General features: G+C 38.6%; 1 protein-coding gene across 6 annotated transcripts in view; it reads right to left on the reverse strand.

Moving 5' to 3' along the window:
- Tcf12 (transcription factor 12) overlaps window positions 1-15,730 on the reverse strand; it is a 259,675-nt gene that overhangs the window by 69,766 nt on the left and 174,179 nt on the right. For all 6 annotated transcript variants that reach the window (XM_051140062.1, XM_051140064.1, XM_051140061.1 and 3 more), the window contains exon 7: window positions 1,096-1,231. In XM_051140062.1, coding sequence (XP_050996019.1) covers window positions 1,096-1,231 — 136 coding nt within the window. The remainder of the gene's footprint in view (window positions 1-1,095; window positions 1,232-15,730) is intronic.

The following is a 15,730-nucleotide window of genomic DNA, read 5'->3' on the forward strand; positions in this document are numbered from 1 at the left end:
TGCCTCTGATTCCAGCACTCAGAACTCTGAGTTCGAGGCCAGCCTAGTCTACAGAGTAAGTTCCAGGACAGCCAGGGCTACACAAGACAAAGCCTGTCACAAAAACAAAAACAAACAAAACAGGCCTCACACAGCTGCCTATGCAAGGCCTGAAAAACAACCCTAGTAGACATGTTAACATGGAAGGAGAGAACTCCAAGGGCCTTTACTCTACACGAATAGCTGGGGAATGTGAAAGCAGAAGTGGTCCCTCCCAGGGAGAGCTCCTCCATCAGCTACCAAATGCTGTACACATGAAGGTAACATTACATGGACTGGATAGGTTATATTTGTATATTTAGAAATATATTCCATGATTCTGAAAGCAAGGTGGGGGCGCGTGGGATGGGATGAAGGAAGAAAGTGAAGGGAGATATAATTCAAAAAATAATTTATTACACATGAAATTATGGCTTTAAGGTGGCTCTAAAGCAGTGTGTATATATAGCACACTATGTTCATAGTGATGAAAATTATGGTTTAAATATTGAATTGCCATCCAAGACTACCTACAGTTAGTTAAACTTTGAATACTAAGTGGATGCGCTCTTTGCGACAGTGAGAACTGTGACAACTTCATTCATTATGTATCTACTGCATACAGGACCAGTATCCCTCACCTGGAACACATGTGGCTAGATGTGTTTTAGTCTTCAGATCTGGACTGTCTGTATAAACATAATGCAGTGTCTTGGGGACAGAACCCACATGTAAAGATTAGGTTCACTGATGTTTCATATACCTTCTTATCTACATAGTCTGAAGCTAATTTCATACATATTTCAGCGTGCTCTATGGCCATGGCCTGTCCTAGAAGGTGACTATGAGATTTGCTGTGGTATACTGTCAGTATTGAATAGGCCTCACACTTCAGAGTACTCTGGATTTTACATTTTTGGATTGGGAATAGTCAGCCTGTATATTATTTGTATGTAGATATCCCCAACACCCACATGACGACTAAGAAACTACATTTCTTCTCATTAAACGCACAGCTAGTACCGACTGAAGAGTGGGCACCTGGGAGACAGAGACAGGCTGTTCTGTGTCACTCACCTAGGGCTACAGAGTCATGGAGCGGCCTTCTCCTAGAGCTTGTGGCAGAGAATGAGTAGTAGGGCGTTCCAGGTTTCCCTGACGACGACAGCTGTGCTGGGCTTCCAAGTCCCAGGTCTTGTCTCAGGAGACTAGACTATAAAACAAAGCCAAGGAAACATCATCTTCTGCTAACGACCAAGCTCACTGCTTCTCAGTTACTGACAGTACATTTTATCAGTGCCGTAAAATTTAGAAGGAATCAGTAAGTTCAGTAAGTACTGTTAGAATGCAATTAGGTCACTGTTTTTAGACTCTAGCCTCCCCCCCCCCCCCCCCCCCCCGTTCCCTTGCCTGCCTTTTGCTGTTGTTTTTGTTAAAGGTTTTGGTTTTTTTTATTTTTAAAGACAGTTTCTCTGTGTAGCCCCTGCTGTCATAGAACTCATTCTGTAGACCAGGCTGGCCTGAACTAAGAGAGATCCACTTGCCTCTGCTTCTACAGTGCTGGGATTAAAGACAAGCCCAACTATGCTCAGGTCCCTTGTCTGCTTTTTAATAATTATGCTCATTATTAGGTTTGAAACACATTTTTGTGACAAAGTAATTTTTTTAATCATAGGAATACTTTTTAGGAAAGGTTTATTTATTAAGAATTATTTACTTATTACATATGCAGGCCAGAAGAGGGCACCAGATCACATTATAGATGGTTGTGAGCCATCATGTGGTTGCTGGGAATTGAACTCAGGACCTCTGGAAGAACAGACAGTGCTCTTAACCACTGAGCCATCTCTCCAGCCCCTCAAAAATGTTTATTTATTATGTACGCAGTGTTCTGTCTTCATCTATGCCTGCACACCAGAAGAGGGCACCAGATCTTATTATAGATGGTTGAGACATCATGTAGTTGCTGGGAATTGAACGCAGGACCTTTCGAAGAACAGACAGTGCTCTTAAACCTCTGAGCCATCTCTCCAGATGTCATAAGAATACGTTTGTACATGCTTGAAGGCTTTCATGATCTCGCAGGCAGCTGATTCTGTTTTTCCTCCTTTGCTTTTTGGATAGCTCTTATCCTTTGAAGAGTGCCCATATTTATATGACTAGCTCCTCTTGCTTTTTTCATTTGTCTCATGACATGGATGGTGGTGGTGGTGGAATCGTGCTCCTCATCCCTGACATGGTCCTCTAGTCTCTCTTCCACTTTGTTAGGTTTCTTACAAAATGGCACAGAGCACAATGCCTCCGATGTTCCACGGAACAGACCACCCATCATGCGAGCTGAAGGTTGGAAGTCGTCCTGCTTCATGGCTCTTCCCTCGCTCCACATGCTGTTTTGTCTTTTCATGTCAGACTTGTTCAGTTTATGCTTGTTGGTCTCTAGTACAAGACCTACGATGTATACATGTATCTTGGATTCTCTGATAAAAATGCATCTTATTTTAGCCCATAATAATTATCCACTCCTGCCTTGACAGTTAAGGAACACATTTGCCAGATTTCCTAACATCAAGGCATCCAAAATATGAGAAATCCATCAAGAGGGCAAAAGTTGGGCATACAGCATGGGTCCACCACTGAAATTTAGAGATTCAACAGCTCTAAGCACTAATTTGGTGACCCCCATTACAAACAAAATGAGGTTATAGTTGGCAGAACCTGGGCCTGAGGTTTCTGGCAACTGAAATGAGACAATGGCACTTCTGTGAGACAAGGAAGGGAAAGTGACTTTATTGGGGAAGGGTAGTGAAAAAGGACCTCAGGATGCTTTCAGGGAAGAAAACAAGATTCCTCCAGCTTCTTACTACTCTCCTGCTATATACTTAATACCGTCCTGTCATCTTCATGTTCTTAGTCCTTAGTATCAACCATCGTAACATGCTAAAGGAACAGAAAGAGTGAGCAGAACAGCTGCTGGGAAGAACAGCCACTATATTCCAGTCACTGCCTCCATCCTAACAGTCAAGAAAAACTAAGTCACATGACTTTTCTTACTGTGTCAACAATAAAATATATTATCTTATTCACACATTAAAATTAACTGTTTGACAGTTTCCTAGCAGTGGAACAATCCTTACTCCAGATCACTGCCTCACACCTGAGGGAAACGGCACACCCCTACTGTAGTCATTCCTTTTTTCACCCGCCCACACATACTAAGCAGTAACTCCTTATTTTATTCCTTCATCCTATGACAACCACCACTGTTTTCTTCCTCTGTGGATTTACCTCTTCTGCTGGTCATTCCACATAGATGTAACCACATACTATGCAACCTTCTACACACAACTTATTTTACTTTGAATGATGACTTTAAAGTTTATTCATCACGTGTGCGTGCATATGTGCTTATGTGTGTGCGGTGGGGTGTTGTGAACATGAGTGTAGGTCCAGGGGAGTCCAGAAGAAGGTACTGAACCTCCTGGAGCTGGAGTTAAAGGTATTTTGGGAGCCTGCTGATGTGGGTGCCTGGAAATGAACTTGGGTCCTCATCAAGAACAGGATGTGTTTTTAACTACTGAGCCATCTCTCCAGCCCTTAGCTCTACTAGTTTACTGTGAATTCCTTAAGCATTCCTAAAGAAAAGGTCAAATTGCCTACAAATAAGAATAGTGTTACTTCTTTGCTTTTCTAGAATTTCCAATGCATTGCTGACTATAAGAGATGAAAGCAGACAGCCTTGCTTTAGGGAATGCTTTCAATAAAAATGCTGAATATGTGATCGGCCGTTTTTCATAAAAAATACCTTTCGTAAGTTGAGGGAGCTCTTTATTGTTGCCTTGTTTTTTTCTTAAAAATTTTATGTATGTGTATGTGTGTGAGCTCATACATGCACACAGGCATCTGCAGAGAGCATCTAAACTCCCAAGACAGAATCATAGGCAGTTGTGAGTGACTTGGCATGAGTGTTTTTAACCACTGAGCCTCCTTTCTAGCTCCCTATTCTCATCTTATCATGAAAGAGTGCTGGTACTTGTTTTGGTTTTTTTTTTTTTTTTTGGAGGGGGAGGGGGACAGGGTTTCACAATGCAGCCCCAATATAGACCAAGCTGCTGCCTCTGACTTGCAAGTGCTCCATAACTGGAAAAAATACTAGATTTTTGTTAGATGACCTCCCAACCCACCGCCACCCATCTTGGCCCAAGTTAGCTGAGTGATTTTATGGTTTGTTTTCCTTAACATTATTACTGTGGTAAGTTATAACGATCAGTTTTCCTATGTTAAACTATTCTTGTAATTCTGGGACAAACTTACTGACCATAGTGTCTCATCCTTGTACTGCTGTCTTCAGTGTTTATTCAATAGATGGGTTTTTGTATTGATACTCAGAATGGAGAATGGTCTGAAAGCTCACTTTCCTTTGGTGTCGGTACACTGCTGCCTCTAACGAAGGCAGGGAGTGTTTCAGAAACAGCAGTCACGTTCCACTGCACTGGAGGTCATTTGTCTCTGGGCTTTTCTTGACTGCAAGGATTTCTATTACTGATTCTTGCTTTTCTGTTTAATTCTGAGCCAGCCTTGACAGTGTATGTCTCTAGAAATTTGTTCATTTCATCTAGAGTATATGTTGACATGTAACTGCTTGTACTGTTTATTTCTTCCTTTTATTTTCATGAAATCAGTAGTGACTTTTTCGCTTCTGATTTATTATTTATCCAAAGTAGGAATACGTTTCTCAACTTCATTGATCTTTTCTTTTTTTAATTTTTTTTTCTTTTCTTTGCTATTTGCTCCAAACTTTATTACAAAAAAGCATTAATTTTTTGCTTTCTCATTGATCTTTTCAAAGAGTCAATTTTTAATTATTTTAAAAGATAAGGTATTGCATACAACCCACACTGGTCTAGAACTTACTATATAAACCAGGCAGAACTCAAATCTGTAATTCTGCTCAGCCTCCCAAATGCTAGACACCATATTTTCCTAAGGACCAATTTTTGACTTTGTTGGTTTTCTCTATTGCCTTCTAGTCTGTTTTGTTATGTCTGTTCTTAGCTTTACAGATTTTTCTTTTCTTTTCTTATCTTTTTTTAACCTTCAGTTTAGACTTTCTTCCTTTCTAGTTTCTTTTTAATTAACTGTTATTTTATGTGTATGGGTGTTTGGTGTGCACATGTTCGTGCATCATGTATGTGTGTGCCTTGCTCCTAGGGAGGACAGCAGAGAACATCAGATCCCTTGGCACTAGAGTTACAGGCAGTTGTGAGGCACTATGACTCAAACAAGGGTCCTCTGCAAGACCAATGGTGCTCTTCACCACTGAACCACACATCTCCAGCCCCATCTCCATGTTCTAGCTCCTAAAACTGCAAACTTAGGGTCCTTAGTTGGGTTTGCTTCTGTACTTGCTGAGTGCTAAAGGTAGTCCTGAGCTTGTGATTGTTCCTCCTGAACCCTTAGGAAGGACACACGGCCACACAGACAGCTGTGCTTTGCTAGCATACTTTCTTTCTGTGCAGGTGCTTCTGCTATGAATGTCCATCTGGTCATCACCTTTGCTTCATCTCCTACATTTGCCATGTTGTCTTCACTCATCTCGTGTGTTGGCTTCTTTAAAGCTCATGTGCCAATACTGCAGCACACATGAAACAAAGCACTAAATCAGCATCTTTCAGAAACAGTCTTAAGAACACAGTGTTCTTCAGATTCCTCAAAAGGCAAATTCTTTTTCTGACAGAACTGATGTATTTCTTCATGAAAGAGGAAAGTTTTTAATTACCAAGTATTATGGCAAAAGACTATACAGCATTAATGAAATTATTTAGTATTAAGTATATAAATTCCAAAAGATACAACATTCAACTGGTTAGAAGAAAAAAGTGTGGTAAGACATGAAGGAGAAATAATTTATCTTAAAATAGGTTCTATAAACAATGATAAAAAAGGAGAAAATGAAGAATTTAAATGTAAACATCACACACATATGTCTCTCCTATTTACATAACAAGCTCTTAGCTATGGATCTTCCGATGACACTGTTTGAGAGAGCAGGGACCTAGACATCATTGTCTCCACAGATGTTATGCATACATTTTAATCACCACATCTGTTTTGAAACTTTTTCTTTTGCCTTTGACAGGCAGATGCACCATTTAAAAAATAGCAATATCAGTTTATATAGAACATATGATCTCCACATGCTTGAAGGCACAGGGCATGAATCTCCAAATTTTCTTTTAATAGGAGTGCTTTTTGCTCAATGTCAGACTGCCTAATTTTATCAGTATTTTCTCACATGGAAGACAGAGGAAGCTGTTCATTGAACATATAAAATAACTAAATTCTTTCAAAAACAATCTTTTATTGATGAATAAGGGTATGTGTATGAGTGCTCTGCCTCCATGTATTTATGGTTACAACATGCATCGTAGTGCGTAAGTATGAAGGGTGACTTTCACTTTTCTCCTTCTTCTGTAAGCCACTGTGGATGTGTGTGTGTGTCTATCTTTATATATGAAGAAGTAAGATAAACGGCACTCTAATTTTCTGTTTCTTGGGTGCAGCCCTTCTTGTCCTATGAAATGATGTGAGGTTTCAGAAGACCAGGTCTTCCCTAAACTCAAGCTTGTTCAGTTGTGACTTACAATGGCTAAAGTAAGACTAGACGTAGAGAGAAGAGATGAGGGGCAAACCACTGGAGGGAGAGGTAACAATTAAGAGTCTGAATCCAAACTGGGCGTGGTGGTGCACATCTTTAATCCCAGCACTTGGGAGGCAGAGGCAGGATCTCTTCCAGTTCGCGGCCAACCTGGTCTTGAGGATAGCCAGGCTACACAGAGAAACCCTGTCTGCAAAAACAAAACACACACACACACACACACACACACACACACACACACACACACACACACACACACAAAACACACACAAAACCAACCAACCAAACAAACAAACAAAAAAACCAAAATCTCTAAATCAAAAGAATATGACAGACACAAGCTATATTAGACTAAACCAAGAACAGAAAACCGTCATGTCCTCCCAGGATTCAGCAGGAGCACATGCTCCACTGTGAAGAATACATATGGACTGTGCGCACTGTTAACTGATGAAGCCTGATGAATACATAGCAGTGTGTAGCAAAGTACCCTTACCTACCTTTTCTTTGGGTCCCTACTTTTTCAAAATAAAAGCCTTGAGAAAATAATCATCACCACCAAAGACTCACTAGTGGCATTCCCAATGTACATCCCAGTAAACTTTACAGCATCTTATCTAGGTCAGGTGAGAAAGGCTCTTCCTTCATGCAAGACTCACTACTGTACACAAAGATGTTAACTTGACAAGTTTTAACTAATTTCTAAATTACTCTGTAGTTTAAATCCTAAAGCTGAGTTATCTATGGAGGACAAACTGTGACTTTGTAAATGTACATAATAAAAAAGACAAAATAAACTTCTTACGGGGGAAAATGATTGCTTGACTAGTGTTGATAAGCCTTTTCGTTCACTAAAGACAAAGCTGGACAGGAAATTCCCTATCTTGTTTCGCCATGATTGCTGACGTAAAAAATATACAGAGGCTGCTGTTTCTCTCAGCTGTCTGAAACATAGCAATAACTGTTTCCCGTGTTAAACTTTGCTATGACTCACATAAGTAAGCCAAGTAAACATAGTAAAGGCTGTTTCCTTAACACTTCAGATCGTTAACTTATCCTGTTAACTAAATACACCCGTTTCACACTGAAAGAAATAAAAAAAAATAAGTTTAGGACACAATTTCACCTGAAAGGACTTGACAACTAGCAAAGTTATGCCTTATAAATCAACAGAAAATATTTAAGTAGAAAGCAAAATTACAAAAGCCTTACATTTTGGTAGTATACCAGCAATAAAATCATATAGTTTTCTCTTATTGCTTAATCATGTAGCTAACACCAAAGCAAACATAATGAGCTATTTTACTTTTACTCTCCTAAAATAAAATTGGACACCAGCTCATATTATTGACTTTTCTTCCTACTTTAAAACAAACGAGATGCACTATTGATTACCACTGATCTTGGCCTACAGGCATCTTAAACAGAAAGAATACTAATGTCCCAGGGGGTAGAGAAACAGGCAAACCAGTTTTATTCATCCAAGTTGTCTTATTCAGAGCAGAATTAAGATTCTGAAATGAGATAGCACTCATTTCTTATTACAGTGTTAGGGAAAAAAAAAAAAACCTTGTTCATAGTCTTCTAGAACTTCATCTGTAAAAGATGTACTTAACAATATGTAAGTAATACTCAAGGAAAAGTCATCCTTTGAAGTGCTAAGTCATATAGAAAGCCTCTAGGATGTAACATTTTGAATTATATATGACAAACCAGTAAGCAAAAAGTTCTTTATAAAGAACTTTATTAATCTATCTGAGATACATCTTTAAGGTTTCTCTCCTCCTTCATGAGCAATTTACACTGGCCCTCAAATGTGAATTTAAGGAAGCTTTTTAGTGTACCCCTGAAAGCTATGTAAAAGAATAAAGTAATAGGCTTCACCAACATCATTTCTTAATGTAAACTCCTGTTGACTAGACTGGAAAAGACTATGAATGTGATTTTTATAGGCAGGAAAAGAACACTTATTCAAAACAGTAGCTGAAAGGATTCAGAGTCACATAGCAACAGTATGGGCATTCGTTATTTTTACAAGGGAAAATATACGCAGATGGTAAATGTATGCTTGCTTTTTCACACAATTTTTTAAAAACCACTAAATAGATTAGATTGAATGCTTACTAAATATACTCATATCTATTCCTAGCTTCAAATTAAATAAGAGCCTAATTAACCCTATGTCAAAAACTGTAAGCACCAGGCTGGGAGTGGTGACTCACGCCTGTGACGGTGGCACTTAAAAACTGAGATGAGAGGGCTATAGCAAGTCTGAGGCCAGCCTGGTCTGTAAAGCAAGATCCCATCTTAAAAACAAAAAAAGGTAAACATCATGTTATGATTCAAAACTTGAAGTACTGAGTCCCTATCACTAATTTGTATTCTTGGAAAGTAAGGTTGAGAATACTAGAGTCACATTATCTCAAAATATTTCTGCTGCACATTGGCTATGCAATGTCTAATTTCCTGCCTCCTTTACATTCATGAAATGGTACAATCTTAGTACATAAAGACAAGTAGCTGTTCAAAACGTTTGTCTTTTCAAGGAGGGAACATGCTTAAACTACACGAAAAAGACAAAGTTCTACTACGGCAACAGCTCCATTACTGGCACTCCAGCACCTCTTTTTCTGTTCTCATTGGATGATCAAGGCACAAAACTGTTCTCAGTGCACAGTTAGCAAAAGGTTACAGCAATTTTAAAATTTTATTTATTGTATATGAGTGCTTTATCTGCAGAAGAAGGCATCAGATCACATTACAGATGGTTGTGAGCCATCATGTGAACTCAGGACCTTTGGAAGAGCAGGCAGCACTCTTAACCACCCCCCCCCCCCCCGCAGCCATCTCTCCAGCCCCAGCAATTTTTCTTTTATGTGTACTTCTTTCATTTTCAGAACAAAAGTCATAGCAGTTTGACTGTAGCTCCACCTGAAGTTTCAGATATTATGACAGGTGAGTGTGGGGTGACCAAGAAGTCCCTTACCTCAAGTTACACACAATGCAAACTCTTGAAATTGTGAGAACTCAGGGCAAACAATAAATGGGCTTTAATAAATCAGTCTGTTCATTTTCTACAATGACTACAAACCAGATTGTAATAAATTTTAACTTTGGCAAACACTGACATTTATAAAGTAATTGTAGTAAGATGCTAATTCATTTACATTGAACATTCAGGGATGTCAGCAATTATCTACAAGCTATCGAAGAATTCTGTCCTGAGAATCTCATCAGATAGCGACACCCGTGCTGGTGGTTATCATTCTGAGAACAAAGGATCCTGAATGAGTAATCAATAGAACTGCAAAAAAAAAAAAAAAAAAAAAAAAAAAAAAAAAAAAAACAAACAAACAAAAAAAACCACCGAGGCATTAATTACCACCCTCACAAGTGTTTTGTCTAAGTCAAGATTTCATTAAATGCTTTGTGTAACCTGCATAGCTTCAAGTCATTACCAACACTTTGTACAGTGTATTAACTCAGGATGGGAGCTGGGAAGAAAGCATATACAGGGAAACAGAACCTGAGCTGCTTCAAATGCCTTCCTGGGTCAGCAACACACAATAGCTACAAGTAGCCAGATTCTCTAACGTGTTTCCAATCTTATCTTCTCACATGAATTCTTGAAATTTTAATTGTCGTTTTCTCTGCTTTTAAATGACATGCAGGTTTGAGAAGATAATTAATCATCTATCACATGCATCCTGCTTAAGCAATTTGCCCATTTCTGCCTTAAAAAGAAGATAAACTGGGCTGGAGAGATGGCTCAGAGGTTAAGAGACTGCTATTCTAGAGGTCCTGAGTTCAATTCCCAGCAACCACATGGTGGCTCACAACCATCTATAATGTGATCTGATTCCCTCTTCTGGCCTGCAGGTGTACATGCAGGCAGAGCACTGTATACAAAATAATAAATAAATAAATGTTAAAAAAAGAAGATAAACTTACCTATATGTGACTAAGTTTCTAAAGCATATCAACTAAATAGCCCACATTTTAAAACTTCCTTTAAGTATCAGCAACAAAAAATTTCATTATCTTAATAGTTAATTTTTAATGAAAACTTTCAGCCTTTCTCCCAAATTTTGCACCAGCCAATAAAAAAACTATCAGAGTAAGAAATGTTAAGTTGTAGATCAATTAAGAAAAACTTCTTGGTGGGCATGGGATGTGTTGGCAAGTGCCTGTTTGACATGAGAAAAACAAAAACAAACAACGTAACAAAAAAATTCCTAGAAAAAAAGCTGCAGGAAGAAGACAAGCTAAAGTCATCTGAATATATTAAGTATTTAAGTAGTTACAAACACGACAACTTTTTAAAAAGGATTTTGCAGGTTGCAAAACATCACTCCATGGATTTAATAAAGGAATACTCAAATAGGATTGGTAATGACCATAGTCCAAGTGTGTTTTCTTTTCATGTGTTGGGCCATGTTGTATCCCAGGAGAAAGAATACTGGTTCCAGCCAACCTATCCTAATAATGGGACCCAGTGACATTCCCTCATTCCTCAACACACCTCCTTTCAAGTAACAAGTTTTTCTGACTTTAGAAACTTTCTGCTTTAACAGGGCCCTGTGGATGTTTTGTGCCACCATACCAGTACAACTGGAGCTTTTTCTTCGGTGAATATTAAAGAGTCAACTGTGGCTAAGAATCAGCGTGGGTTTGGTGACAGTGATATGGGGACATCCTAAGGCTCTGGGAGAATAATGATGTCCTAAGACAACTACTTCAAAGCTTTCCCACGGGACCAGTTCTAATTCAGTACACCTGAGGCTAACATCTAACCCCACCGAGCATTAGCCATGCATTTAGCATGTAATACAGTTTACAAACGCACACCAGGACAGCTTAAAGACACCGATGATTGCTGTGGGAAATCTCCTATGTCCATGAATGCAGAAGACAGTAAAATAAACCTTGACCTCTAGCCCACTGTGTTATTGCTTGTAATAGTTACATCTTGATTATCAATTTGACTGGATTAAGACCATCATAAAAACACATTCTTGGGGGCTGGAAAGATGGCTCAGTGGTTAAGAGTGCCACTTGCTCTTCCAAAGGTCCTGAGTTCAATTCCCAGCAACCGCATGGTGGCTCACAACTATCTGTAATGTGATCCTGATACCCTCTTCTGCAGATAAAGCACTCATATACAATAAATAAATTAAAACACACACACACACACACACACATTCTTGGATGTCCATGATAGTGTTTCTACAAAGGGTTAACTGAAAAAGGAGAATCCACCTTCAGTGTCCAAACCAAGAGTCCGTGAGCTAATTAATGTTCCATGTTGAATAAAAGGAGAAAGTGAACTGAATACTGAAATTCATCTTTCCCAGCTCCCTAGCTGGATAGAGCGACCTGCTTCATACTCCTCTGGCCATTCCTTCCTCTTCAGGATGGCCTATCCTCTCAAATTGTGAGCCAAATGTATCTTCCTCCGTTAAGTTGCTTCTTGTATGGTATTTGATCTCAGCAATGAGAAGTCACTAACAACAACAACAACAAAAAAGCACTATTTTGCCATTTCCAAGTATTCAAAACGTATAATAATCTTTGAAACTATAATAATCTATTTATGTAAGATTTACTGTGTAGGTATACGCTTTTGAGTGTTTCAAGGTATTTATCTGTCATTTTTTACAGCCAACAGGAACAGTGAGTGAAAGTTTTTCCTTGACAAGAAACCCTTGCAAAAATCCATTCTCATTGATGAAAAATTCTGTTTATTAGCTGATACTTTAAGATTTCCCTCCCACAAAATTTGTTTTACTATGCTGTTCTAAACTCATGAAGCCCAGATTAAATTACATGGCTCAGATATTCAATGTTTCTGACTATTGTGTGCCTTGGGTCCTTTCAGATGCTACTTCAGGAGAGGTTGCCACACGTAGGCTGGACTGTGTGTCCTCTTCCATCTTTCCTGGCTCCAACAATTCCCCAACAGCCAATCTAATAATCCACTTCTCAAAAGATAGTGCTGTAGCACAGTGAGCACTGAATTTGTAACTTGTGGGACTATAAAATCACTATGAGAATAAGAAGAGATAGCTTATGTGGGCATGCCACAAACTGACATGGTCAACCGGCTGGCAGCCAGCTCCACACACTCTGTAACTCAACAGTGGCCATTTTTTCCATGCACTACAGACTGGTAACATCTTTCTATTACAGTGTCAAGAGGTGTGTAATAGTGAAAGAGGTGGTCAGGCCTGCTAGATTTGTACATTTCCTATCTGGGTTCATTACAGAACCTGCTCTGCTTTTGATAATAGTTTTCCATTAAAATATTAAATTTATTTCCTGAACAGATATATGTTTCTGGTAATTTTTATAATCAGAGCTTGTCAGTTGTGGCCAGTGTTATACTAGCCTGTTCTTTTCCAAAGAGGATTAAAGATAAATGTTTTAATGAATAGCTCCGTTCTTTCTTTATATAACAACAAACCTGTGAATGGTTTGAAAGAAATGTCCCCACATTTTCAGGCATTTGAAACTTGGTTCCCAGTCTCAATTTGGGGGGTGATGCTTGGGAGGTTAAGGAGGTGTGATTCTGCTTGTACCAACTGAGAAAGGACCCTCTATGCTTGGGTCCTTTCTCAGTTTTCTGCGTTCCTTGAACTATGTGCCCACCTACATACAAATACAACATTGGCCTTCTGTTGTTAGTATTGCTTTGAAATAAATAGTGAAATTATGGCAAGTCCATCCTTTGCAAAACTGTTTCAGTGTCTTTTCTGTTGTTGTTTCTTCTTTTCTTCAAGACACAGTTTCTCACAGAGGTCTACCTGCCTCTGCCTCCTGAGTGCTGGAATAAAGGTGCGTACCACCACTAACTGGCTATTTCAGCTTCTTAATATTTTGTCTTTAATTTAAAAATTAGTTATATTTATTTCTTTATTGTGTGTGCACACAGGAACATTTGAACACACACACAGAGGTCAAAGAACAACTTGTGAGAGTCAATTCTGTCTACTTTGTGGGATCCAGGGACAAATTCAGGTTGTCAGGCCGAGGAGCTGTTACCTACTGAGCAATCTCACTGCTATTTTCTATCTTTGAAAATTAACTTTTAAATATTCTTGTCAGTATCTATTAAAAAGTCTGTTGGAACTCTGATTGGAGCCATAGTAAATGTAGGAAGAGATAAAATGTAAATAATACTCTCCATATTCACAAGATTTTTAAATTTCTCCCAGTTGTGTATTTTCATTGTTAAAGCCTCACAGTTTGTGAAACTTGTGTCTTGATGTCTTAAGAGTTTTAGAATTATTTTGTGTTTGTGCCTATATGTAGCTCATATGTGAGCACATGGAGGTCAGAGAACAACCTTTCAGAGATGGCTTTCTCCTTTCCACTGTACGGGAGTCATTACAGTTAACATATATGGTTTAATGATTGATTTCTTGTTGGCTTCTACTTTCGTGTGGTCAGAGAACACACTCTGCATTTTCAAACGTTTGCACTCTTCTGACACTGATTTTACGAGCTGGTATACAACTCATACCTGTAACTGTAATTACCAAAGCCCTTGAAAGAAACATATATATATTTTAACTCTTACATGTAGAGGTCTGTAAATATCAGTAAGGTCAAGTTGTTGAGAGTTAATTTAGTTCTATTATTAAGATTTTGTATTGTTATTTTTTCCATTGCTGAGAAAAAGACCTTCAAATCTTGTTTTCTGTTTTTAATTTTACTTTATTGCATTGCCTGTTTTGCCTGCACAGGTCTGTGGGCTACTTGAGTGCCTGGTGACCATGAAGGCCAAAAGAGGTTGTTAAATATGAGCTGCTGTGTAGGAGCTGGGAACCAAACCAGCAGACAGTGCTCTTAATGGCTGAGCCATCTCTCTAGCACCTAAAGTCCTCAAATCTTCATTTATATAAATTTATTTGTAGCTCTACACATTTTTTGCTTCACTTATTTTTAAGTTCTCAATCGGTGTGTACACAGTCACATTTTCCAAATATTCTCTTTTTAAAAAGATTTACTTATATATACAGTGTTCTGCTTGCATGTACACCTACACAAGAGGGCACCAGATCACATGATAGATGGTTGTGAGCCACCATGTGGGTGCTGGGAACTGAACTCAGGACCTCTGGAAGAGCAGCCAGCACTCTTAGCCTCTGAGCCATCTCTCCAGTCCCAAATATTTTCACTCTCATCACCTCACAATACAAGGCCTATATATAAACAGCAAAGAGCTATCTGCGTTTTTAAAGTTCTTATTCTTAAGGGTTTAGTAAGGAACTTAGATAAAATCTTGAACTTCTGGTGGGATGAACTAACAGTGCTTTCTTTTAAGGTTCTGAAATTTTTATTTAAGCGTAAGTGAAAACAAATATTTGTATATCAAAAAAATATCATAATGATGAAATAATTTTCAAGTCACTAGATAGCTTAAAAGGTACTGTGCCTGTCTGTCATTAATAAAAATGGCATAATTACCCTTTGTGCTGGATCAATTATAAACTCAATTGCACAATGATCTATCAGTCCTTCCAGTAAAATTACTACACCCTTTTACGTTTAGTGGCCCATCAGTTCTGTGACTGAAGGTAATATGAGAAGACTCATTTAGTAATGTGTATTACATCATCTTAGCGTGAAGAAGGCCCATCAGGCGTTATTAAGTTAGTGTGAATCTTGGAGAATGTCCGCCACAGTTTATATACATTCACAGTGGAGTTAATGTCCCTTGGAGGATGCGGTTGAAGGAAAACAGTAAAGGTGGCATTTGGATACAATTTTGTACTCACCATTTATATTCCCTTGTATTTTTATCACTTGTGAATATATATGACAAAGTTGCAATTAGTTAAGCATAGTTTTTGCTTTTCTTGTCCATTAAAACACGTGCTGTTTGGAATACAGCTTTTTCTTTGAATGAGAGTCAATATGCCTTTTTTTTGCTCATCATCATTATCATCAACATATTATAACACATGGTCTTGCTTTTTTGGCCACGGAGACTCAGAATGTAACGCCTTTCCTGCGTCAGCATCTGGAGAGTCAGACCTATAGCAGGCATCACCA

This window comes from Acomys russatus, chromosome 32 (assembly GCF_903995435.1).
Source record: "Acomys russatus chromosome 32, mAcoRus1.1, whole genome shotgun sequence".
NCBI classification, from domain to species: domain Eukaryota; kingdom Metazoa; phylum Chordata; class Mammalia; order Rodentia; family Muridae; genus Acomys; species Acomys russatus.